General features: G+C 40.5%; 1 protein-coding gene across 4 annotated transcripts in view; it reads right to left on the bottom strand.

Annotated features, from left to right (window-relative positions):
• The window catches only part of ARID1B (AT-rich interaction domain 1B), a 502,278-nt gene that overhangs the window by 147,222 nt on the left and 327,363 nt on the right, over nt 1–27,693 (bottom strand). For all 4 annotated transcript variants that reach the window (XM_049904492.1, XM_049904463.1, XM_049904483.1 and 1 more), the window contains one exon: nt 835–1,078. In XM_049904492.1, coding sequence (XP_049760449.1) covers nt 835–1,078 — 244 coding nt within the window. The remainder of the gene's footprint in view (nt 1–834; nt 1,079–27,693) is intronic.

Here is a 27,693-nt window from a genome sequence, read left to right as displayed (position 1 = left end):
GCAAATGGTTACATGCTCAATTACTAACCCAGAGGTGCCTCAGAAGAAAAGCCTGGCAATCTGCTTCAGGAAAATCACAACCCTAAAAATCCTTTGGAATGCAGTTTTACTCTGCAACACATGGGGTTGTCATGAGTCAGAGCTGACTGACGGCAACTAGTTCAGTCCGGTTATCTTCTGAAAATATGCTTTTCTGGCTAGCTCTAGTGGGCCTACTGAGTCTCTTTAGTAAACACTGCCAGTCATCACTGGAAACTTTACATACATGTATCCTGAACTATACAAGAAGCCCACTGGATGAAGAATCAGAAGCCTTGCTGCTGAAATGAACTGTACGACTATGGACAGTAATGACCATGGGCAAGTCTCTAGGCCTCCGTTTGAGTAACAACAACTATAATCGAGAATAACAACTATGGTATATATATTAGGATAAAAATAGAACCATTAAAAAAAAAAAGGTCAATACTAGTCAACAATCTCTTTGATAAGTTAATTTAGTGGTTTTTATCAACAGATGATCTTTTTTGGCAGAGTCATTACAAATAGACATGCTAGCAAAATAAATAATTTTGTGGTTCTGGCATAAATTAAGGTAAAAGTGCAAACTGAAAACATCCAAGGAGCTGGTGATTTGATTCATCGGCGGCGATGCCCACTGCTCGGGCATCTTTAGGAACTGGGACTCTCCCACGCTCTGGTGACAATCCACAAAGTTGTACTCCTAGCCAGGTTTCTGCTGGTCAAATAAAGAAATGGCGTGTATGCTGCTGATTAACCTTAGGTCTGGCTTCATTACAAAGGAAGATATAAAATTATTAAGAAATGGAATACCTGGAATACTCGCAGGAGAGATTGGGCCAGACCTTGACTGGTTGCTCCCGACAGGAGAGCCGACGGGAGAAGGTGATGGGCCCCCGGGGATGCTGGAGAGGTGCGGGGATGCGTGCGGGGAGAAGGGTGACTGCGCTGGGTTGCTCTGATCCCCCTGGCTGCTCGTGGACCCGGAGGCACTAACTGCCGAGCTCAAGGTTGCTTCGGTTCCTGTAGGGAGGTCATCAATGGAGCCAGACAGGTCCTGAGAAAGAAAGAAAGAAAAGGTGTGTGAGTAAAACGTACTTGGGGAAATAATGAGAATGCTGATGCGCTGTGAAAAACCAATGTCACTGAAGAAGATGTATAGAAATTGTTAAATGGGTAACTAATTTGCTGTGTAAACTTTCACCAAAACTACAATAAAAAATGAAAAAAAAAAAATATTTGGATCAATACCCGATCAAAAGACTATTTAAAAATCCTAACAATGGCCCTTCAGAGGATGAAGTGCTCCTGGATGACATCCAAAACACTCAGGGGATGCTGCCTGTCATGGGAGACTAAGTGGGTCTCTCACAGGCTGAAGCCACACGAACATGATACGGCTTGGTATGGTCAGCTGCGGGCCAGTGGGCCCCCGACTCGTGGATCAGACTGTCATGACTGTAGGGTTTTCACTGGCTGATCTTGAGAAGTCATTGCCAGGCCTTTCTTCCCAGTCTGTCTTAGTCTGACAGCTCTGTGAAGCCTGTTCAGCATCATAGCTACACACGAGCCTCACTGACAGACGGGTGGTGGCTGTGGATGAGGTGCACTGGCTAAGGTTTGAACCCAGGGTCTCCTGCATGAAGGTGCCCTCCTAACAACATGGCTACTTCCCAACAAATGAATAAAGCCCACTTTTTCTTCATAAAACCATCTCTGAGCAGCTTTCCTCCCGGGCTCAGCACCTAGTCTAACGAACCTGCTCCGAGTACCACACACAACGGACAACTTTCCGTGGTCATTCGCCATTTGCATGCCGTGACTGGTTCCTAAATAAGAACGTCTAGACACTAAATAGCTACAGGCGATGTGGGTCTTTTTATTTAGGAGCTGACACTGGGGACTGTTTGAATTTCAAACTAGGAGATTCTAATGTCAAAACTGGCAGTCACAATTTTAACCAGATGTGGTGGTGCAAATTTTTTTTTTTTTAAGCTATCTATAAGACTACCATTATAGTAAAGGAGTGATAGATTTTTTTTGATATTGCAGAAATCCCACTGTCGTAGAGTCGATTCTGACTCATAGCAACCCTACAGGACAAAGTAGAGCTGCTCCACGGGGCTTCAAAGGAGTGGCTGGTGGATCTGAACTGCCAACCTTTTGGTTAGCAGCCGAGCTCTTAATCACTGTGCCACCAGGGCTCTGCTGGAGATGGAAAACCAAAAGGGAAGAACATGCTCAGGGTTTCTCAAGCTGAAAGAACTGAAGAAAAAATTCAAGCCTTGAGTTGCAATAGTGAAGGATTCTATGGGGGAAAATATTAAACAATGCAGGAAGCATCAAAAGAAGATGGAAGGAATACACAGCATCATTATACCAAAAAGAATCAGTCGATGTTGTAACCATTTTAAGAGGTGGCATATGATCAGGAACCAATGGTAATGAAGGAAGAAGTCCAAGCTGCTCTGAAGGCATTGGCAAAAAACAAGGCTCCAGGAATTGATGGAATATCAGTTGAGATGTTTCAACAAACAGATACAGCGCTAGAGGTGCTCACTCGTCTATGCCAAGAAATATGGAAGACAGCTACCTGGCCAACTGACTGGAAGAGATCCATATTTATGCCTGTTCCCAAGAAAGGTGATCCAACCAAATGTGGAAATTATAGAACAGTATCGTTAATATCACACGCAAGCAAAATTCTGCTGAAGATCATTCAAAAATGGCTGCAGCAGTATAATGACAGGGAACTACCAGAAATTCAGGCCAGTTTCAGAAGAGGATGTAGAACCCGGGATACCATTGCTGATGTCAGATGGATCCTGGCTGAAAGCAGAGAATACCAGAAGGATGTTTACCTGTGTTTTATTGACTATGCAAAGGCATTTGACTGTGTGAATCGTAACAAATTATGGATAACATTGTGAAGAATGGGGATTCCAGAACACTCAATTGTGCTCATGAGGAACCTTTACATAGATCAAGAGGCAGTTGTTTGGACAGAACAAGGGGATACTGAGTGGTTTAAAGTCAGGAAAGGTGTGCGTCAGGGTTGTATTCTTTTACCATACCTATTCAATCTGTATGCTGAGCAAATAATCCGAGAAGCTGGACTATATGAAGAATGGAGAATCAGGATTGGAGGAAGACTCAGTAACAACCTGCGTTATGCAGATGATACAACCTTGCCTGCTGAAAGTGAAGAGGACTTGAAACACTTACTAATGAAGATCAAAGACCACAGCCTTCAGTATGGGTTGCACCTCAACATAAAGAAAACAAAAATCCTCACAACTGGACCGATGAGCAACATCATGATAAACGGAGAAAAGATTGAAGTTGTCAAGGATTTCATTTTATTTGGATCCACAATCAACAGCCATGGAAGCAGCAGTCAAGAAATCAAAAGACGCATTGCATTGGGTAAATCTGCTGCAAAGGACCTCTTTAAAGTGTTGAAGAGCAAAGATGTCACCTTGAAGACTAAGGTGCGCCTGACCCAAGCCATGGTATTTTCAATCGCATCATATGCATGTGAAAGCTGAACGATGAATAAGGAAGACCAAAGAAGAACTGACGCCTTTGAACTGTGGTGTTGGACAAGAATATTGAATATACCACGGACTGCCAAAAGAACGAACAAATCCGTCTTGGAAGAAGTACAACCAGAATACTCCTTAGAAGCAAGGATGGCAAGACTGCATCTTACATACTTTGGACATGCTGTCAGGAGGGATCAGTCCCTGGAGAAGGACACCATGCTTGGTAGAGTATAGGGTCAGTGGAAAAGAGGAAGACCCTCAATGAGGTGGATTGACACAGTGGCTGCAACAATGAGCTCAAGCATAACAATGATAGTAAGGATGGCTCAGGACCTGGCAGTGTTTCGTTCTGTTGTGCATAGGATCGCTATGAGTTGGAACCGACTCGATGGCACCTAACAACAGCAACAATAATTGCAGAAATAAATTCCTTTGCAGTTATGTTGGCAGAAATGAGTCCTAATGTTACACTTTACTTTGTGCTAAACAAAGAATTTCTTGATGCCATCTAATTTGATCAGGATACCTCTGAGGCAGTTCTTCCAATCCCCATTTGGCAGATACAGAAACTGAAGCTCAGAAAGTCAGGTTATCTCTGAGGGCAGAAAGCGGCTGCTAATGGTGACGCACAGGATGGAGGGACTGCCTGCCCCGCCTTCGCCAGGATGTGAGGCGAGCAGAGACTCCTGGCTTCTTCACTGCTGTGTCCCCAGGGCCTAGAAGGAGGCCGTCCACCTGCAGGGGCTGCATGTAAGTAAAACAGGACCCCGAGGTGACCAAGTCTGCAAACCCAATGGAAGCTGAGGGCTAGACATTGAACAAGTTCTAAAGGTGGAGCTGCAGTTGAGAAGTTTTTGTATTGGCGATCAAGGACTAAACATTGCAGAATGGGATCAAGTATGTTGTTCACTACTGGGACGTCTGAAATGAGGGCTCTGACAACTGGCAGAAGGAAGACACCTAAGAATCAGAGTATGAATCTAGACCAGACGTACAAAACAGGCAAGGCAGAGCTCTGGTTATAGTTCCCTGGGCACTGAAAAAGTCAGAAAGCAAACTCAGGGTTAGCACCCTAGCTCCGTCAACAGTTTATCTGTTGATGAGCTGTTGTATATCATAATTAACTTCTCTTTTTTAACAGCAAAATTATCAATGATTAAAAAATACATTCTAAAGTATCTTGTTGCTGTTAGCAGCTGTTGTCTGACCCCCGACTCATGGTGACCCCATACACAATGGAACCGGACTGTTGTGATCCACAGAATTTTCACTGGCTGATTTTTGGAAGTAGCTTCTTCCTAACACGTCTAATTCTGGAAGCTCTGCTGAAACTTGTTCAGAATCATAGCAACGCGCAAGCCTCCAGTGACAGGTATTGGCTGAGCATGCGGTGCACTGGCCAAGAATCGAACCCAGGTCTGCATGGAAGGAGAGTGAATTCTACCACTGAACCACCACTGCCCTCTTCCTAAACAAAGTATAGCTGGAAAACCTCACAGAAACAAGAGTATTACAGAAAAACAAGAATGTCTTATGCCAAAAAAAACAAAACAAAACAACTTTTTTTTCTAAGTAAAATATAACCTTCCACAATCAAATAATTGTGCTTATAAATAACAACTAACAGAAGCAGAGCAGACTGAAAATACCACCCCTAGAAACAGTATCATCAAATCTCCCAGATACAACTGGTCAAATCCAGAGATAAAATCGGAATTAAGAGATAAACATTCCTGCTCAGAGCACCCAAGATGCAGGCTTTTGCACACATACAGCTGGTAAAACCTTACATTTAACCCTGTTACTGAGGGTCCACAATAAATCTATTCAGACTTTCCAAATTGAACACAACTTCTGTGAAGCCAGGTAGAAACAGAAGCAGGTTATCAAGCAAAGAACATGCTACACACAATGCAGAGAGGAGTCACACTTCAACAATCAAGGCAATTATCTAGTTCCTCAAAATGAGACTTGAGCTGACAGATGTATGCAGGCACACAGACTGATGAGCAGCAGGAGAGGCAGGATGGGGCTGCGGTCCACTCCTCGCCCACCCCAGGCTGAAAGCTCACTTGTTGCTTCTCACTTTCTCAAGTGGGGTAGGGTGGGGTAGGGAGTGGTACTGGACAGATTGCAGATAATCCTTTAAGGATACGCCTCCATATACTCACTATATGCCAACCTGATGTCACCAATTAATAACAGTGCAAAGGGACATACCCGCAGGCATTCCTTAAAGCAAGGGATTGCAAACTTACCGCCAAAATCGGCCCGCTGTTTTTGTTCATCCCAGGAACTGTACATTTTTAAATGACTGGGAAAAACAATTAGCTCGTGACATGTAAAAAATATAAGAAATTCCCATTTTGGTGTTCATGCACACTGGAATGCAGACACCCATTCCTTCAGGAATTGTCTACGGTGCTTTGGGGCTACTAAAGTAGAGCAGCTGTGACAGAGGCCATACATTCACAAAGCTTGCAGTATTTACTATCTGGCCCTTAGAGAAAAAAAGTTTGCCAACTTCTGCTTTAACAAACCAAGGCGTACCAGTTCTAGGGCAGTCTCTATTGCCTTTGCCTCTTCCCTGGGGGAAAAACAAGAATCAGACAGGTCTCAGCTGAACTGCACAATGACTGCTATATACATCCTAATTTATATAAGCTTTAATGAGTGTTGGAATTCACTCCATGTCATGGATTGAATTGTGTCCCCCCGAAAATATCTGTCAACTTGGCTAGGCCGTGATTCCCAGTATTGTGTGGTTGTCTTCCATTTTACGATGGATTGTTATTTTCCTATGTGTTGTAAATCCTAATCTCTGCCTGTGGTTGATGAGGCAAGATTATGTTAAAGAGGATTATGGTGAGATGTAATACCCTTACTCAAGTCACATCCCTTATCCAAGGTAAAGAGAGTTTCCCTGGGGCGTGGCCTGCATTACCTTCTATCTTACAAGAGATAAAAGGGAAGGGAGCAGAGAGTGAGAAATCTCATACCACCAAGAAAGCAGCCTTGGGATCTGAGTGCATTCTTTGGACCCGAGGTTCCTGACTGGAGAAGCTTTTAGTCCAGGGAAAGATTAATGAGAAGTACCTTCCTCCAGAGCCAACACAGAGAAAAAGCTTTCCCCTGGAGCTGACACCCTGAATTTGGACTTCTAGCCTACTAAACTGTGAGAAAATAAATTTCTCTTTGTTAAAGCCATCTGCTTGTGGTATTTCTGTTATAGCAGCACTAGATAACCAGGACACTCCATTTCCACAGCCGCCTGAAAAATATGGATTTAGAACCAGGTATAATTTTACTCTTTTTGAAGGTATCATAATAACTTAGGAACTCTACTGTAAAGATAGGTGGTGGGCTCTTTGTGTTAGACGCACTAAATAAACCAAAAATAGTTGCCATCTAGTCGATTCAACTCATGGCAACCCTACAGGACAGCAGAACTGCCTCACGGGGTTCCCAAGGAGCAGCTGGAGGATTCGAACTGCTGAGCTTTCAGTTAGCAGCAGAGCTCTTAACCACTGTGCCACCAGGGCTATTAGAGAAGAATTAGTTGGGAGGAAATATGCTTTTCATGTCTCTTCAAAGAAAAAATAAATTGGTAGATAACTAGATATAAAACCATTTTCTTCTACTATAACCCATTACTACATAGGAATTAAACATAGAAAAGACACCGCAGAATCAGTTTTTTAAAAATCATTAACTGTAGTTAAATAATTTCATGTAAATCTTCACGGAAAACAAATTGTTACTTTGAAATTCTTATAATTCTCTGCATGACCTACAAATCCCTTCCCTTCCCTGTACTCCCTTAAAATTCCATGTTGTGGTTGAAAAAAGTGCCATGGAGGAGTGTTAAGAGAGCTTCCTTCAAGCTGCAAAGGCATCAAAAACATTTCTGTTATTCAACAAGCTGATCAAGGAAATATCAAGAGAAAAATATAGAAACGGTGGTCGTCTTACTGTTCACATGTCATCAGCATTTCAGTGCCGACAAGACCTCAGCGTAACAGAAGAGTGATAAAAAAGAATATAATTTCTATATTACTGTTATACACACACGTAATTTTTATATGTAAATTATATAGAAATATTCCCGCCCTGTAGATACTTAGGGTATCCATATGTAGAGCTATCTTAAAACACATTAATAAAAGAAGTTCAACAGTGGTTTAAGCATTCAGCCTAGTTAACAAAGAAGCTCTGTAACTAATACTCCTCTGGAGGACAATTTAGTCAGCAGGGCACCAACTCTATTCTTCTTTTATAAGTACTAGCAGATCTATGATGCCTGTAAAGAACTGAGAGGCCCTACTGCATCTCATTCTAACCAAGGCACCTTCAAGCTACAGTGCTTCCATTTATCTTGCTGCAAAGCTGGCAGGTGAGGGAATTGCAAGGAGGACTCTCGTAAGGGCCCCATACCCCAAGGCATTCCTTAAATCCGTCCTCTTTTCTGATGGAGTGATTGGGAAGGCAAAGAATGGCTTCATGGGCTCATGCACAGTAAACTCACCATTTTGTCATTATAGTTTGATTTGGTAAAATCTTGTTATACAGTTGAGTTTCCAAAATCTGACACCACTCAGAATACTGAATACTTTCCAGCACACCAAAAATAATATAATTCCTACTATCAATGGTTCATTTCTTTTTTTAAAATTCACTGCCTTAAAAAAAAAAAAAAAAAGCTTGTTTTACTTTAAAACTTAAATGGAAGTTCCTTGCAAAGAATTTCCCTCTGTAACCACCTTCCATTGCCCTCTGTGTATGTAAAATTTTCATTCTAGCCCAAGTGGTAAGTACAAGAGGTTTCACTGTGCTTGGAATGAAACGTCATCAGGGTGGAAGAGCAATCCCCACTTTGACAAGAGAAACACTTATGAATTAACACACAGCACAAATATGTTGCCGGTTCTACAAGCTGGGGCCGGGTGGGGGAGGGCAATGAGAGAAGGAATGTATATTACTACCAAGAAGGTACAGATGTAGAATTTTTAAAGATCTACATATACAGAAAATACACATACACCATAAAATATAAGCATTCTCTTACAGCTCTATATTATATATGATCTTCCCTGAATATATTAACATATTATGACTTGTTATATCAAAATGCGGTTTATGCTCGACTGCTAACCCACCCTGCGATACCGTAGAAGAAAAGGCCTGGCGATCTGTTTCTGTGAAGACAAGACAGCAGCCTAGAAAACCCTATGGAGCAGTTCTCCTCTGTAACACATGGGGTCACCGTGAGTGGAAATCAACTCACCGGCAACGAACAACAACATTATTAAAAGACCTCTTTGGTTTGGATGGTATTCAATTTATCCTAAGTTAGCTTACTAAAGTAGAAATTCAGTCAATACCAGTGGTGTTTTACTGTCTCAAAAGGCAGGGAATAAATGAGAAAAACTTTACTCCCTTGCTTAATTACACTTTTTTTTACGAAGCAGGTCAACTTGCAAGGACTCTAAGCTGTGGTTCTCGATACCATTAGTTGATGGTATAAGATCAGTCACTGACAGAGAACTGCACAGCACGGCAAACTTGTGGGCATTTCTTGCAGAGAAGTGTCCCCTGGGAGCAAGAGGATAAACACTGAACTAGAAACAGAAGATATTTCAATCAGTGAGACTAGTTCAGGTCTCTTGTTTAAGGATTTTAATAGGATACGGTTAATGATTTCTCCCTGTGACTTCCCAGGGGTTTAAGGCAGAGGTTAAAATGCCAGTTCAATGGTCTAAAACGAAACTTCATCTCTCAGGTGCCTTCCAAAGCAGAAAGTGTCTCGTCTCCTTTCCAGAATATTAAGTATGAAATTCAGGTGTGCAGTTTTTGTTTTTCTCTCTCCAACTGACCCCAATTTCTTCAGGGTAATGACTTCATGTGCCAGGTGCCATGCTATAGAGAGGATGGATTCGGCTGTTCACTAACCCGATGCTGTTGAGTAGATTCCAGCCGCAGCGACCCTACAGGACAGTAGAACTGCCCCATATGGGTTTCCAAGGAGTGGCTGATGGATTTGAACTGCCGACCTTTTGGTATAGCCATAGCTCTTAACCACTGCGCCACCAGGGCTCTGGCTGTTCACTAGGTGGTACAAATGGTTAAGTGCTAGACTACTAACTGAAGGTTGTTGGTTCAAACCCACCCACAGGTGCTTTGGAAGTAAGGTCTAGAGATATGCTTCCAAAAGGTCACAGCCTTGAAAACTATGGGGCAGTTCTACTCTGCACTCATGGGATTGCCAGGAGTCGGAACTGACTTGAGGGCGACTAACAATGTATATTAAAATACTGCTGCAAGCACTTATACAAAGTAACCCAGCACATATAAGTAGTTCTAAAAATTTATCAAAGATGCTCTACTGAAAACTACTGACTTGCTTATAAAATTTAGGAGTGCATTCTCAGCCCTCTGTTTCCAATTAACACCCCGAGGTCAAGTACCCAATCTCATTAATGTCTTAGTTCTTTAAAAACACACTGTAAAATTACTTCATGCCTTCCAACCTTATTTGGGAACTCTCTTTTTGGACATGTGATGATACAAATACACCTTGAAATTGATATCAGAATTGAGGCAATAATTTGAGTGACAAATATACAGACAAAAGAAAAAACCTCACAGTGACTCTGTTAAATTCCCATGATGCTTACAGGCTTCTTTTAAGCATAAACCTGTATGTAATAGTATACTTCAAGGCACCTACCGAAGTCCCTGTTGCTCTCATTTGTCTAGACAGCAAATGAGGTAAAAATGTAGACTTCCTGTCTAAATGAAAAAATGCAAAGGCACCAGAAAGACAGAATCCATGAAGAAAATCCTTCGAGGCACCAATTTTTAGTCTGTTTAACAGCATCTTCTTTCCAAGTTGTATACATCTTACTTCCTATTTAAACATGACCAAATCACAAATATTTGTCCCTTCATTGCATGTGACAATATATACAATGCATAGCCTTAAGATCCATGAGGTCAACTGGAAAAAAAAAAGTTTGACATTAATTGAAAACTAGTCACAAGTTCCACAAATGACAAACCCATGTCCAAAGCCAGGGATAACACAAAGATTTAATGAGGCAAATTCATTTTATGAGAGGTAGCCAAGAACCACTTTTTAAGGAAATGACCGCCACCTGATTCATTAGCATTCCTTCTCAAGAAAAGATTCCATTATGGATAACTCATTTTAAGGGAACACTTACAGAATAGGAAACCCTGGTGGCGTAGTGGTTAAGTGCTATGGCTGCTAACCAAAGGGTCGGCAGTTCGAATCTGTGAGGCGCTCCTTGGAAACTCTGTGGGGTGGTTTTACTCTGTCCTATAGGGTCGCTATGAGTCGGAATCAACTCGACGGCACTGAGTTTGGTTTTTACAGAATAATCAGCTCAACGGCTATTTTCCAAAATCAGGATTCAGAGTTAAGCAGACTTCTTTGGATAAACATCATTATAATGGTTGTGTTTTCTTTGATTTTTTAAAACCAGTACCTAAAAACAAAAGGTTCTTGGGCTAGAACTCCTGATGTGAAACATGCTGTCGTTCTAAATTTAGAAATGGTAAACAATATCTGTATGAAATATGTATCATGTAAGGGATTTTTTTCCCACTGCACAGGCCTCAGGGATTTCCTAAAATATTCTCCGTTTCTGAACTATGCCCAGGGAGATTCTCTGTTCTTGCCCATTAACAACAGCTGGGAGAAGTTACACAGACTAGGCAAACCAACAAATAGACTCTGAAACACAGTATGGGCAGCCTTGATTTTAAAAATTACTTGGTGAGAAAACGTTGCTGATAGTTATGTTTAGGTGGTATGGAATCTGGGATGAACTTCATCTGAAAATGATACTACCTTTCTCGGTCAGACTCCCAGAATGACAATGATGTTAATCATGATAATGACGATGTTAGCGATGACAACTACTACTACTGTCATCTACCCAGCACCTTCTAAGGGCCAGAGGTATTATGTACATTTTCTTAGATGAGGGAACTACAGCATCTGGCTACTTTCAGTCCATTGTTCCAACCAGGCAAGAGACTTTTTCATCTGATTTCATTGTCCAACTTAGTTATGACTCTTCCTGACCTCAAGTCAAGGCCCGTGTCGGTTACGAAAACATGAGAAAAGACACACAGGTAAATGACTACTACTCTCTATTACACCAAGAGCACCAGCATTTTAAAGAATATACTTACAACGACAAATGACAGCATACTCCTGCAATTAGAGTTGTATGATAAAGTGAACCCCCACGTGTCTGTCAGTTTGTCGTACTGTGGGGGCTTGCGTGTTGCTGTGATGCCAGAAGCTATGCCAGTGGTATTCAGATACCAGCTGGGTCACCCATGGAGGACAGGTTTCAGCTGAGCTTCCAGACGAAGACAGACTAGGAAGAAGGACCCAGCAGTCTACTTCTGAAAAGCATTAGCCAGTGAAAACCTTATGAATAGCAGCAGAACATTGTCTGATATAGCGCTGGAAGATGAGCCCCCCAGCTTGAAAGGCACTCAAAAGATGACTGGGGAAGAGCTGCCTCCTCAAAGTAGAGTCGACCTTAATGACGTGGATGGAGTAAAGCTTTCGGGACCTTCATTTGCTGATGTGGCATGACTCAAAATGAGAAGAAACAGCTGCAAACATCCATTAATAATCGGAACCTGGAATGTAAGAAGTATAAATCTAGGAAAATTGGAAATCATCAAAAATGAAATGGGACACACAAACATCGACATTCTAGGCAGTAGTGAGCTGAAATGGACTGGTATTGGCCATTTTGAATTGGACAATCCTACTATGCTGGGAATGACAACTTGAAGAGGAATGGTGTCGCACTCATCATCAAAAAGAATGTTTCAAGATCTATCCCGAAGTACAATGCTGTCAGTGATAGGATAATATCCATACGTTAAAAGGAAGACCAGTTAATACGACTATTATTCAAATTTAAGCACCAACCACTAGGGCCTAAGATGAAGAAATAGAAGATTTTTATCAGCTGCTGAAGTCTGAAATTGATGGAACATGCAATCAAGATGCATTGATAATTACTGGCAATTGGAATGCGAAAGTTGGAAACAAAGAAGAAGGATCAGTAGTTGGAAACTATGGCCTTGGTGATAGAAACGATGCCGGAGATCAAATGATAGAATTTTGCAAGACCAATGACTTCTTCATTGCAAATACCTTCTTTCACCAATATAAACGGCGACTATACACATGGACCTCACCAGATGGAACACACAGAAATCAAATTGACTACATCTATGGAAAGAGACGATGGAAAAGCTCAATCTCATCAGTCAGAACAAGACCAGGGGCTGACTGTGGAACAGACCATCAATTGCTTGTATGCACGTTCAAGCTGAAACTGAAGAAAATCAAAGCAAGTCCACGAGAGCCAAAATACGACCTTGAGTATATCCCACCTGAATTTAGAGACCATCTGAAGAATAGAGTTGACCCACTGAACGCTAGTGACCGAAGACCAGACGAGTTGTGGAATGATATCGAGGACATAATCCATGAAGAAATCAAGAGGTCACTGAAAAGACAGGAAAGAAAAAGACCAAGATGGATGTCAGAGGAGACTCATAAACTTGCTCTTGAACGTTGAGCAGCTAAATCAAAAGAAAGAATTGATGAAGTGAAAGAACTGAACAGAAGATTTCAAAGGGCCTCTTGAGAAGACAAAGTATTATAATGACATGTGCAAAGCACTAGAGATGGAAAACCAAAAGGGAAGAGCACGCTCGGAGTTTCTCAAGCTGAAAGAACTGAAGAAAAAATTCAAGCCTCAAGTCGCAATAGTGAAGGATTCTATGGGGAAAATATTAAACGATGCAGGAAGCATCAAAAGAAGATGGAAGGAATACACAGCGTCATTATACCAAAAAAGAATTAGTCGATGTTCAAGCATTTCAAGAGGTGGCATATGATCAGGAACCAATGGTAATGAAGGAAGAAGTCCAAGCTGCTCTGAATGCAAAAAACAAGGCTCCAGGAATTGATGGAATATCAATTCAGATGTTTCAACAAAGAGATGCAGCGCTGGAGGTGCTCACTCGTCTATGCCAAGAAACATGGAAGACAGCTTCTTGGCCAACTGAGTGGAAGGGATCCATATTTATGCCTATTCCCAAGAAAGGTGATCCAACCAAATGTGGAAATTATAGAACAGTATCATTAATATTTTGCTGAAGATCATTCAAAAACGGCTGCAGCAGTATATCGACAGGAACTGCCAGAAATTAAAGCCGGTTTCAGAAGAGCACGTGGAACCAGGGATATCATTGCTGACATCAGATGGATCCTGGTTGGAAGCAGAGAATACCAGAAGGATGTTTACCTGTGTTTTATTGACTATGCAAAGGCATTCGACTGTGTGGATCATAAGAAATTATGGATAACATTGTGAAGAATGGGAATTGCAGAACACTTAATCATGCTCATGAGGAACCTTTACATAGATCAAGAGGGAGGTGTTCGGACAGAACAAGGAGATACTGATTGGTTTAAAGTCAGGAAAGGTGTGCGTCAGGGTTGTATTCTTTTACCATACCTATTCAATGTGTACGCTGAGCAAATAATCCGAGAAGCTGGACTATGTGAAGAAGAACAGGGCATCAGGATTGGAGAAAGACTCATTAACAATCTCTATTATGCAGATAACACAACCTTGTCTGCTGAACGTGAAGAGGACTTGAAGCACTTACTAAGGAAGATCTAAGACCACAGCCTTCAGTATGGATTGCACCTCAACATAAAGGAAACAGAAATCCTCATAACTGGACCAAAGAGCAACATCATGATAAACAGAGAAAAGACTGAAGTTGTCAAGGATTTCATTTTACTTGGATCCACAATCAACAGCCATGGAAGCAGCAGTCAAGAAATCAAAAGACGCATTGCTTTGGGTAAATCTGCTGCAAAGGACCTCTTTAAAGTGTTGTAAAGCAAAGATGTCACCTTGAAGACTAAGGTGCGCCTGACCCAAGCCATGGTATTTTCAATGGCGTCATATGCATGTGAAAGCTGGACAATGAATAAGGAAGACAGAAGAAGAGCTGATGCCTTTGAATTATGGTGTTGATGAGGAATATTGACTATACCACGGACTGCCAAAAGAATGAACAAATCTGTCTAAGAAGTACAGCGAGAATGCTCCTTAGAGGCAAGGACGGCGAGACTGCGTCTTACTTACTTTGAGATGTTTTATATTTAAGTCAGCCTGGAATATACAGGCATGTACACTTAAATTTCCCTCTATCGTGGGGTATCAATGAAGAGGGACAGACAACAGATAACATAATCAAAAGCAGAGAAATCTATGCTGGAGGAGCGAGTTAGTCAGTGCTGTAGGACACACAATGGCATGCCTTGGGCCAGGGAACACTTTGTCCAAGAGCTGTTGTCAGAGACAGGTGCAGACTAGGAGGGAAGGTGTGCCCTTCGGACAAGTGGTGGAAAGGTGGGGCACCTGAGTGTGGGTTTGAGAACCTGAAGCAGTGTAAAAGCAATATATCAAGGGCACCAAGGGCAAGACGAACCCCAGGAGGCATGTTCAATCAGGAACAGTGAGGTGTTTTGGGCAGCTGCAAAAGGGCTGAGTGTGTGGAGAACCCGGCTGACCAGCCCACCAGAGGGCAGGTGTGAATGGCCTCATAAGCCTCTGCCAAGGAACATGGACTTAAATTTTTTGGGGCTAGGGAGTCAACAAGAGGCTGCACAAAGTGAGTTCCAGTATCATCAGAAAAGAGGGGAAAAATGCAATGGGGTACTAAAACAACTTCTAAACTATTCAGGAAAAAAAGTATATTTTCAAGTGTTTATCAACAAAGAATACTGCAGCATGATTAAAACTGTGGGTTCCACTGAAGAGTAAATTTGTAAATTAAAAAAATGATATATTTTTAGCATTGTATAAAGCTAAATGAACAACAAAAAGTGTCTCAACACAGTTCAAGTTAAATAATAGCGTTCAGAAATTGCCTTAATGTTTTCTAGATTGCACTAATGTTGAGTCCACATAGTCGTTCTACTACTTTCAGTTACATGTCTAAGAATGAATGCATAAAATGAATTGAAAGCTATATACCTTAAACTAGGAATAAGTAACATGTGTCTTTAAGTGATTCTATTCTCTTAACTATATTTTCTACTCTAAAACTACTGGTGATGACTCCCAAGGCATTTAGTTATAAAGGGGGAAATCACCTAATGACTCAGAGGAGGAGGGATATGGGTTTATGGGTTGGTGCTTTGCAAATATCAATGCCAGGTATGAACTTATAAATATTAATGACCCGTGTGCTTTGAAAATAAATTGACAAACTAACAAGATCTGTAAGTATGTAAGATTTAGAGTTTGCCTACAGATCCCAGTTTTTATCACAGAAAGCTATCATAAATCTTTAGAACAGAAAAGCAATCAATGCCACCCCTTGTATCTCTCATGATAAAAAACTTTACTGTTTATCTTAGGACTACAATGCCTAGCACGTACAAATTCTGAAAATAAAACTTAAAAACAAAAAGGCATGAACCCTCAGGAGACATTTATTTCTTCAGTGGTGTAGCAATGAAATATTTTAAAACAGCAAGACCTCTAGGAACTGCAAATAAACTAGCAACTTAAAAAGTACAACAACAACAACAAAACCCACACAACTCACAAACTGCACTGAATCTACATGGAATAAAGGGAAGTTTTATTTGTAGAACAATACTAAAACTTAGTTATTTTTGACACTTTCCCCTTTCACAGTTCAACCATATGAATATTCCCTCATGCAATTTAAAAAATTTTTTTACTCTGAAATGATTTTAGACTTACAGAAAAGCTGCAAAGACAGCATGGAGAGCTCCTGCATACCCTTGACTCTGTTCCACTAATGTTAACACTGTATGTAACCACAAGTATCAGAACTAGGAATTACCGCTGGCACTATGCTATTAACTAAACTAGAGCCCTAATTCATATTTTACCAGCTTCTCCACTCATGTCCCTTATCTGTTCCAGGATCCAGTCCATGTCGAATTAGTCAATCTGTGATTGTCTCTCAACCATTTCTTGTTTTTCTAGATTGTGACACTTTTGAAGAGCACTTGCAAGGTATTTTGTAAAACGTCCTCCAAATTGAGTTTGTTTGGTATTTTCTCATGATTAGACTGGAGTTATAGATTTTTGGGAAGAACACCACAGAAGTGAAGTTTCTTCTCCCTGCATCATATCAGCGGGGATATGATATCAGATTGATGCTCGCCTTGATCACTTGGTTAAAGTGGTGTCTACCAGGTGTCTCCACTGGAAGGTTACTCTTTTTCCCTTTCTATATTCTACTCATTGGAAGTGTCGGGGAAGAATACTGAATATACCATGGGCTACCAAAAGAACAAATAAGTCTGTTTTGGAAGAAGTACAACCAGAATCCTCCTTAGAAGGAAGAATGGTGAGGCTATGTCTCACATACTCTGGACGTGTCATTGGGAGGGATCAGTCCCTGGCGAAGGATGTCATGCTTGGTAAAGTAGAGGGCCCGCGAAAAATAGGAAGACCCTCACTCAACAAGACGGGTTGACGCAGGGGCTGCAACAACAGCCTCAAGCACAACGATTGTGAGGATGACACAGGACCGGGCAGTGTTTCCTTCTGCTGTGCACACAGTCGCCGTGCGTTGGGACCAGCTTGACAGCACCTAACGACAACAACATTGATTGGAAGAGAGTCCCAAGTTCAGCCCACACTCAGAGAGGGGAATTAAGTTCTATCTTCCTGAGCAGAGTATCGAAGGATTTGAGGGCCTATGTTAAAGCCATACAGTAATTAAAAAATATTTGGGGGGCAGATACTTTGAAGCTGCGCAAGTATCCCATTTCTCCTGAAAGTCTGGCCCGTTAATTTTAGCATTCATCAGTGCATCTTGCCTGCAATAATTATTACTCTGTTGTCCTAATTCCCTCATTCCTTCTACATTTATTATTTGGGATTTTTCTGTAAGGAAGAGCTGTCCTTTTTCTGATGAAGTTAAAAGAAGACAAATATTTCCTTTATGTATAATTTTTTGTGTGTGTGTATGCAACCTGAGTTCCTTTATCAGATGATTAGGAGATACGCTTATTACTAAAAGATAGTAATACTTCCAACTGATATTCAGGATTATAAAACAATGGAGAAAAACATGTACAGTATGCCTTTCCATACACAGTTGACAGGCATTTAAATCCGTATAGCCACTTCAGACAACAACACGTCAACATGTGTAAAGCTGAAAATGCATGTACCCTGTGGCGCGCCCAGTCCAGTCCAGGTTTGCCCTCTGTCACATGTATGTAAGAAGACACACAAGCACAGAAGCATTGTTTCGGCACTGTAATAGCACAAAATGGAGACAATCTAATTTTCTAACACTCTAAGACAAACAAATTGAGGTGTATTCAGAAGATGGAGTATTATACAGTAGTGAAATGTAACAAACTAGAGCTGAGAACATTAACACGAATCTCACAAACAATGTTGACAGGAAAATAAAAACCTAGTAATATGCAACTAATACAGGAAAAAAGATAGAGGCAAGCAGTGGGCCAAAAACAAGTAGTGGAGATTCAAAACAGCTAGCCACGAGCAGAGTAGGAATGAACAAACATCTGTCACAGTGCATACAGGGGTAAGACTAAATTCCAGTCCCAGCTTTCCACGTATTAACTGCTTGACCACAGACAAGGAACTTATCCTTTCTGTGCTTCACTTCCATAATCTATAAAACGGGGAGTGGGGGTGGGAACACTAAACCAAAAAAACCGAACCCACTGCCGCTGGGTCAATTCCAACTCATAGTGATCCTACAGGACAGAGGAGAACTGCCCCATAGGGTTTCCAAGGAGCAGATGGTGGATTCAAACTGCTGACCTTTTCGTCAGCACCTGAGCTCTTAACCACTGTGCCACCAGGGTCCCCTTAACATCATAGAGATTAGAATTTACAACACATTAGATAATTCCATCAGATCACAAAACGGAGGCCAACCACACAATACTGGGAATCATGGCCTAGCTAAGTTGACACGCATTTTTGGGGACACAATTCAATCCATAACACTGGGAGTGTAGTCCAAGATAGCACTGATACCAACAGGGAGTGCTGAGAGAGTGGAGAAGAAAAAGGAAAGCATATCCCCTCCCCCTTTTCCAGGCTCAGTGGGTACAGACAGAGACTCTATGAACCCTATCAGAGCCAAGATGAGCAAGAGGTGGGAACTGGGCTTAAAAAGACGGCACTCCAGACAGCAGCAACCAAAAAGAGGAGGGAAATTCCACTAGAAAGAGACGGTTCTTTTACTTTGTAAGGTGGCCTAGCTGGGTTAGGTATTCATCAACTCTCTAATGAGTAAGGAAAAAAACTGTCTGCGCTCTGCTAATAAATGCAGATTTTCAACAATATTTCTATCAAAAAGGTTACGGCAAATATTCTAGTCCTAAAAACTGGCTAACAGTAGAATGATAAGAAAAATACATCCAGAGGACTCGTTATTTAAGGTTAACAAATAATGTTACCAAGTTAGAGTATCATGCTGTAACAGAAAGACTATGGGACTAAGAGGAGTCTGAAGCTGGGCACCACCATTGATCAGCCCTGGGCAAGACAATCTAATATTTTACTCAGCTGTAAAATGAGGATTGTAATGCTTATTCTGTCAATGGGTCAATATAGTGAACAAAGCAAATGATATGGTAATTGTGAAGAGCGTCACTTTTAAAGTAAGTATATGATTTCCTGATGCTAAATTATGTATTAGACGTAGGATTCAAATTGCTTCTGTTTCAAAAATTGAGAACAGAAAAACAATGAGATAAATAACATCACATCAATTTGAATCCAAACTCCTTTCCACAAATGTGTATCTCTTTATAATTACAATGCCAAAAAATCTAGAGTAAGATTCACTTGAGTTCTTCAGTATTTAATGATTCAGAGTTGATTAAAATAAGCTAGAAAATCAATGCAAAAGTCTAGTGGCTGCAATGCAACAGAAAGTTTAAGTTTTCCATTTTGATGGAAATCATCTTTAATACCTTTTCAGTTCTTTAGAAAAACACAGAGAATCCAGAGTTTTTAAAATATTACTAGATTACAGATGGAAATGTTTTGTAAAGACCCTTTTTTTAAGAAAAAAAAAGAGATTCAACCCATGTAGTACTCTCCAAAAGTCAAGCTCAAAACTATGCATTTTTCTTGTTTTCAGTCCTGATTCACAGATTCACTAAGATCAGAGGGTTCTAAAATGAGTTGTTCTCAGTCTTCGTGCAGGGCAGGTGGTCACTTAACACCTCGGGTGCTAGCAATCAAGTGGAATTTTACATAATTTTTCCTACTAGCATCTAACCGTTTTATATTACTTCACAACGGCTTCTCAAACGAAGGTGGTCATAAACATATTCAGGGTTTCAGATAGAGAGAACTTCCAATACCAATAATAACCATGATGACAATGGTAATACTAAATCACTAAGGGCCTGAATTAGGACTTTGAGCTCAGCATGCTTCACATTCAACCACACAGCGTCTCCACCAAGCCATTCCCATAGCACGCAATGGTATTTGGGCCCCTCCGACTTAACAATGAGCATCCTGTCCCTGGAGTATACACCCAGGCCCTAGAGTAGTCTTCTCTGATGACCACTTTACTCTGCATTGGCATAGTCTCAAAGACAGTATAAGCAAATTAACACAAAGGACTCCCAAAGATGGAAGGGAAAAATTCAGTTTCCTTTGCCATCTAAGATCTTTGAACGGGGTGATACCTAAGTGTCTTTGCTCATAAGCCTATCATATTGACTACTTTGTCTGTCTCCTGGGAGATCATGAGTTCTGAAGTAAAACTGGATTTGAACTCTGTTCATCAATCTGTACATCCCTGAAAAGTGCTGTGACGCCCCCTTCCAAATACACATTATCTTACTCTCTTCTTCAGGAGCTGGTGGCACAAGGATGAGTGCTCAGTTACTAACGGGGGCAGTTCAAACCCACCAGCAGCTCCATGGGAGAAAAGACCTGGCAATTTGCTCCCGTAAAGGTTACAGCCTAGGAAAACTCTATGGGGCAGTGCTACTCTGTCCTATAGGGTCCCTAGGAGTCGGAATCAACTCAGCACACCCATCAACATTCTCCTCCTCTAATTAAACCCGCTTTTCAACCAAACAAAACTAAACCCATTGCCGTCACGTCTATTCAGATTCATAGCAACCCTGTAAGGCAGAGTAGAACTGCCCTATAGGGTTTTCAAGAAGCAGCTGGTAGATCTGCACTACTGATCTTCCGCTTAGCAGCCAAGTTCTTAACCACTGTACCACCACGGCTCTGCTTTTCAAAAAACATTCTCCAAATTCTGGCTTTTTTTAGAACATTCGTTTCGTATCATAAGTGTTCTTCCTATATATTTTTTAGGAGGAGGAGGGTTTAGAAAAGAACCTGGGCTCTGGAACAAAACAGCTGTTTTCCAAACCCAGCTCCTACTCACTAACTCAGGACTCAGGCAAATTATTCAACCCCAGAAGCTGCCATTTCCTCCTCTGTATGTAGAATGGGGAGAATAAAAGCAATTCTCTCTCGGTGGTGCAGGGAGAGTTACCAGAGCTGCTGTACATGAAGCACTATGCATGATGCCTGGCACCACGGTAAAGTGTTTGTTAAATATTTATTGTAATATGAGTTTTACAGTAATGACACAGCAGTTAAGAGCATGAATTCTGGAGTAAGATCAGTCTGACATCAAGTCCTGGACCCATCACATTTCTTCACGTAATCGGGGGGCAAGTTAACTTCACTGGGCTTCAATATCTCCAAACATGTAATGGGGAAAATAAACCACCATGGTGAGGATAATAATATGAATAAGGAGTATTAAGTACACAGAAAGAGCTCAATGAACGGGAGCTAGGTATACAAACGTATACATACTCATATGAACATATAGTTCAGACACAAGTTTGTTGTTTTAACACCACTTATGGTATAAAATACATTTTGAGTACAGGATAAAGGAAACGGCAAATGAACTTTGGGGAAAATATCTCACTTAAAAGGTTATATAGTAGTGGCACAAATGCATTCATTGTATTTATCAAATAATTATGTGTTAGACAAATATTTCTTTAGTATGTCAACAATATTATACCAACCAAATGGCTTTGGGTGCTTCTTTAAAATGCAGGCATAAAATTTGATTACATAGAATAAAACCCACAAATAAATACTGCACGCCAGAGATGCCACAGGTGGACAAGGGAATCAGCTCAGGGTGTCAAGCCACTGCCCTGGGCTCAATCCTTCTCCATCCCTTCCTAACGATGTGAAATTAGGCAAGTAATTTAACATCCCTAAGCTCAGTTTTCCCACCTATAAAACGGACCTATGCCTCAAAGTGGCTGACAGAACTAAATGAGCTAACAGAGAACCCATTAAATAACAGCCATAATGATTCTGATTTTTATTATATACAAGAGAGATCATTTATCTACATATATACACACATCTACACATTTTATACATACATTGTTGTTAGGAGCCAGTGAGATGGTTCTGACTCATACAGGCCCTATGAACAATAGAAAAAAAAAAAATGGCCCGTCCTGTGCAATCCTCACAATTGTTGCTACGTTTGGGCCCATTGTCTCACAGCCACTGTGTCAATCCGTCTCATTGAGGGTTGTCCTCTTTTTCACAGACCCTCTATCTTACTAAACATGATGTCCTCCAGGGACTGGTCCCTCCTGGTAACATGTCCAAGTACATGAGATGAAGTCTTGCCATCCTTGCTTCTAAGGAGCATTCTGGCTAGACTTCCAAGACAGATTTGTTCATTCCCTGGCAGTCCATGGTATATTCAATATTTTTCGCCAACATCATAATTCAAAAGCATCAATTCTTCTTCGATCTTTCTTATTCACTGTCCAGCTTTCACATGCATATATGAGATTGAAAACACCATGGCTTGGGTCAGGCACACCTTAGTCCTCAAAGTGATATCTTTGCTTTTGAACACTTTAAAGAGGTCTTTTGGAGCAGGTTTGTCCAATGCAATATGTCATGTGAATTCCTGACTGCTGCTTCCATGGGTGTCAATTGTGGATCCAAGGAAAATAAAATCCTTGACAACTTCAATCTTTTCTCCGCTTATCATGATGTTGCTTATTGCTCCAGTTTTGAAGATTTTTGTTTTGTTCATGTTAAAGTGTAATCCATACTGAAGACTGTAGTCTTTGATCTTCATCAGTAAGTGCTTCAAGTCCTCTTCACTTTCAGCAGGCAAGGTTGTACCATCTGCATATCCCAACCATTTTTGAATTATCTTCAGCAAAGTATTATTTGTGTGTGTGATATTAATAGTATTGTTTGATAATTTTGCATTCTCTTGGATCACCTATTTTTGGAATGGGCACAAACATGGATCTCTTCCAGCCAGTTGTCCAGGTAGCTGTCTTCCAAATTTCCTGGCACAGACATACATATTTATATATGTCCATGTATATATACAACGTGTATGTGTATGTGTGTGTGTGTGTGTGTGTGTATATATATATATATATATATGTATGGAGCCCTGGTGTCCCAGTGGTTAAGCATTCCTGTTTACCAAAATGTCAGCAGTTCGAATCTACCAGTTGCTCCTTGGAAACCCTATGGGGCAGCTCTACTCTGTCCTATAGGGTTGCTATGAGACAGAATCGACTCAACGGCAATGGGTTTTGGTATATATGTATACATAAATACACATAGATACATACATACATGTATATACATATATTCACATACACATATATTTTATGCCTAAGAGGTATCAACTGAGCACATTTAAAAGATGGAAAATAGGTGAATAACAGTGAGCATCAAATCATATTAGTATTTCTAGAATATGTTAAAACTAATGAAGCCATAAAGTTGGACAAAGAAAAAATTATGCTCATATGCACCGTTTGCATATTTTATCATGCGGCGATTTTTTAATAAAAATTTTCTCATGGTTTCCAGTAGCAAGTTTGTGCATACTTGTACAAGACGGCTTAGAAGAACTTTTAAAAAATCCGATTTTAGAATGTGGTATGATGTTAGGTGGATTTGCCCTTGTATAGAATACAACTGCCTTTTCCCACCTTTCTGTATCTGGTCCTCTTCTGGATTTTCTGCTAAGTAGGTAAGACATTATGACACAGAAAAAAAAGGATTTTGGCTCTCAGAATAAAAGCAATATGTTTTTTAAAGCACTTAAAGAGAGACTGGTGAAACCTAGTTATGAATTAAATAAAAGAGTAAAGAAAAATGTAAAAATACAACAAGCCCACCAATCTGTTGTGAGCTGAATGCGGGCTAGTTTGTGGGCCTTGGAGCTCGGCGGGATTTCTCTGTACGGTGCCAAACTCCAACAATATTGTTATGGTTAGAAAGGAATTTCTCACAAGAGCTAACGAAGGCAGAAGGTCATAAATAAACCCAGCAGGACTGCCTTGTCAGTTCTCATTATTAGTGCTGCAGGCACTTGCTTTGCTGTGGGCCTCTCACAGGTTCATTTAAGTGTAACAGCTCCTCATCAGAAATCCACATACTCATGAATAAAGTGGCTCTTCATCTGGCAAAGAAAAATACTTGAAAAGTAAGTAAGAAAATAAGTAAGTACATAAATAGATAAAGGGGAGAAGGCCGGCCAGTGGCAGAGCCGGGTTTTGCATTTCCTGGGATTGGAGACCTTGAGCCCCTGGCCTTATCACACTTGGCAGTGACCAGGGAGAGGCTCTACTTCTCACCACAGTAACAGGCTGCAGAACTGTATCTGGGCAGGAAATGAAGCTGAGATCCTAAACCGATCCTGACATGTGTTATAAAACGGGGAAAGCACAGCTGTGTGATCATTACTGCAATTATGAAATGACATTTAGTGTTAACTTTATTTTGTTGAAGATTTTTAACTAGTAACAACAAAAAAAAAAAGAAATAAAAAGTACATTAGTGATAGGAAGGATGTTGGTTTTTGGCAATTAAAGGAAAGGAATGTGTTACTATCTTTAAAGATGGACACCACCTTTGCATAAGGCAAGAATAAACATCTTTGAGTTCTGACCAACGCCTTTCAATGGAACAGAAGATTTAGATTTGTAATAATTAAAAAATAAGTCATAAATCTCAATTATTTCTCAATTTTATGTCCTTGTATTCTAAGAAGAGTGGAGAATATTAAAAATAATCCCAATACAGATATTAACTCAAAGGAGAAAAGATCTGATGCTTTATTTCATTTACTATTAACACAAAGCAAAACTGTATTTTTCTTGTACAAGATGGTGTCATCTATTTTCTTTCAAAAAGGAAAAAATTTAAATTTAAACGTTATATAGCTCATTATTCTTAAAAATATGCAAAACACACACACCAAAAAACAAAATAGAAAATAAAAATCATTGCTACTGCCACTGTGTGGAGTGTCAACCACATTCTAACATTCTGTCATACTTCCTTCCAGTCTTTTTTCTTAAGGCTAGATAGCAAAGAGCGTATCTGTAAACACAATACGTATGCAACAATAAATGAGCCCCTAGCTTGCCTACTTGCCATCCTCTATCAAAAAAATGAACATTTTGAGTTTCATAATTTGTGCCATTTTTTAATGTCACTGTAAATTTTCCAAGTTATAATAAGTTGTTCACACCATCCGCCTTTAAGAGGGTGATGAAGATCCTCAGGGGAATGTTCTCGTGGGCGAGGAGGCCGCAGTACCGTTCTGTGTAGTTAAGTCAGCCACAGACGCTGAGCTGTAAAGCGCTGATGTGTTACCAGGAAAGGTATGTTTGCAGAATTACTCTGCACTGGCCTGCAGCCTCTCATTACCTACCACTCATGATCATTAGTGTCAAGCTGATGTTGAATTCTTCACAGAGAAAGCTCTCCATGTTTGCTTCAGACACTGGCAATTGGTCTATGTTCTCGGCATTCAAACAGGATTGCCCTTAAACAACACTGCATCACTGGTACAAGAATCCTGAATAAATGGTGAAGGGGCAAACTTAAATGCTCAAGAGCAGTCTGAAACCGAGACAGGCCTCACTTCACCTCGGTGGGAGAAGAGGGTTTTGTACAGAACATTTCTGAAGCAGCTAAGGAACTGCAGTAACTGTAGCCTACACAGGAAATAAGTGGTGCCCAATTCGCAATATTCCAAAAATATCATATTAACTTTTATTTGATTTGTAGCTTGACAACCAGGTAGCCCACGGTGGTCAACATTAGGCCATAAGCAGCCCTCAGGAACTGGCTATTGAACACTGATTGTGTCGACTGTAAGAAGTCAGAAAAACAAGGTTCCCATATCTGACACGTCAGGAATATGTACAGTTTACAAAAAATAAAACGAGCTGACCAAACCCTGGTAGTGTAGTTAAGTGCTGCAGCTGCTAACCAAAGGCTCAGCAGTTAGAATCCACCAGGTGCTCCTTGGAAACTCTATGAGGCAGATCTATTCTGTCCTACAGGGTTACTGTAAGTCGAAATCGACTCAATGGCCACGGGTTTGGTTTCGGTTTTTTAATCCACCCTAGTAAACTAAAATAGACTTCATTAATTCTTAGAGCTGTTTAGCAGATGTTAAAGGGGCTCACGTTCAAGTACAGAAGAAAAACACGTGTTAGAAGGCAAACATTAAAACGAGGGTAGAGGCTAAATTCAACGCCATTGGAAGAGCAACCTGTAATGACCAAAGTCAACGGTAGACATGTACTCCGATCCCATGTTTTTTAAACGTTAAAGTGAGGTCCAGATAAAGGCTAAATAATTTATATCAGAACCATGCACAGGTTCTATGGACACAAGATACATTAGAAAGCAGTTTCTAGGTACATGTATTAACACCATTAGTAATGACATTGGTAGCTTCATCCAAGACTTCAAAGGACAAAGGGTGTGTAAGAGACAGCACGTGCACATGCGTGAGTGTTAAACATATTTTCTATTTCTACTTTCTAGCTATTATTTCACAGTATGTATCTAAAAAAAAAAAAAATTTTTTTTTTTAATCTAGGTACATGCCTCTATCTTGAAACCTCTTGTTTTAGATAATAAATAAGGACATGGCTTTGTAAGTGGGGGAACAAAATATAAAACTTTGAAGGAGAGACGTTAAACTATGTAGGGGAGCACGACACAGTGTAATAGAGCCTTCGGTGACTAAAAATGGATCTTTCACTTTCAACATCCCTACCCTTTGGTAGTTTGCACACAATGTTTTATCTCCAGTTCTTCAATTTCTTAGACTTGCAAACATAATCACTCCATCTCCTTGTGGGTGAGTCACAACAGCTGTCATGCGCAGGTCCATCAACCAAGAGACCATAAACAGACGCACTGGAGGACAACCAGCTCACACAGCCACAGACACACACATCCTCTAAACAAAGCCACCTGATTGGGTGGGGAAGCCGCCTCCAATGCAGCCAAGGGATTCACAATCAAATTCAGATGGAACCCAAACAGCAATAAGTTAAATATATCGTATAAAGAGTGCTAATAATTTTGTTTAAGCCGATAAAGCATCGGATTTGTTCACTCTGTCTGCTGACTACCCCCCAGGATCCACAAGAATGAAATAGTAGAGAAGCAAATTGTGAAGGCAGGCTGCTTTGTGAAATCATAATCCATGAAGTATACCATCTGTGATCTAGCACAGTTCTCAGCCGACAATGAATCCCTGGTGCAATTAGATATGATAAATAGTTTATTTTATAGAGATCTGAGTTTCTGAAGTAGCTGTAATTGTTTTAGGTCTTAAACATATGGGGTACAGCACAAACTGAATTTAAAATTCCTGGAACAGTTGAAGATAGAATTAACTGTACCTATGGAACATTTGTGACCCCCAATTACATAGAGTAGGACACAAAGTCAGAAACAAAAAGGGGAAAAGGAAGGGTCAGAAAGAAAACGTAGGAAGGGAACAAAAGAGTAGCATATATGAAAAAAAAAAGCATTGTATAATATGCATTATATAAGCATTTAAATACCTTCTGGATGAATGAATGAATGATTCAGTGGCTACAGTTGGGAAATGAAGCAAGAAAAGTAGACAA

This window comes from Elephas maximus, chromosome 1 (assembly GCF_024166365.1).
Source record: "Elephas maximus indicus isolate mEleMax1 chromosome 1, mEleMax1 primary haplotype, whole genome shotgun sequence".
In the NCBI taxonomy this organism is placed as follows: domain Eukaryota; kingdom Metazoa; phylum Chordata; class Mammalia; order Proboscidea; family Elephantidae; genus Elephas; species Elephas maximus.
Note: the sequence above shows the minus strand (reverse complement) of the source record. Positions and strands in the feature narration are given on the sequence as shown.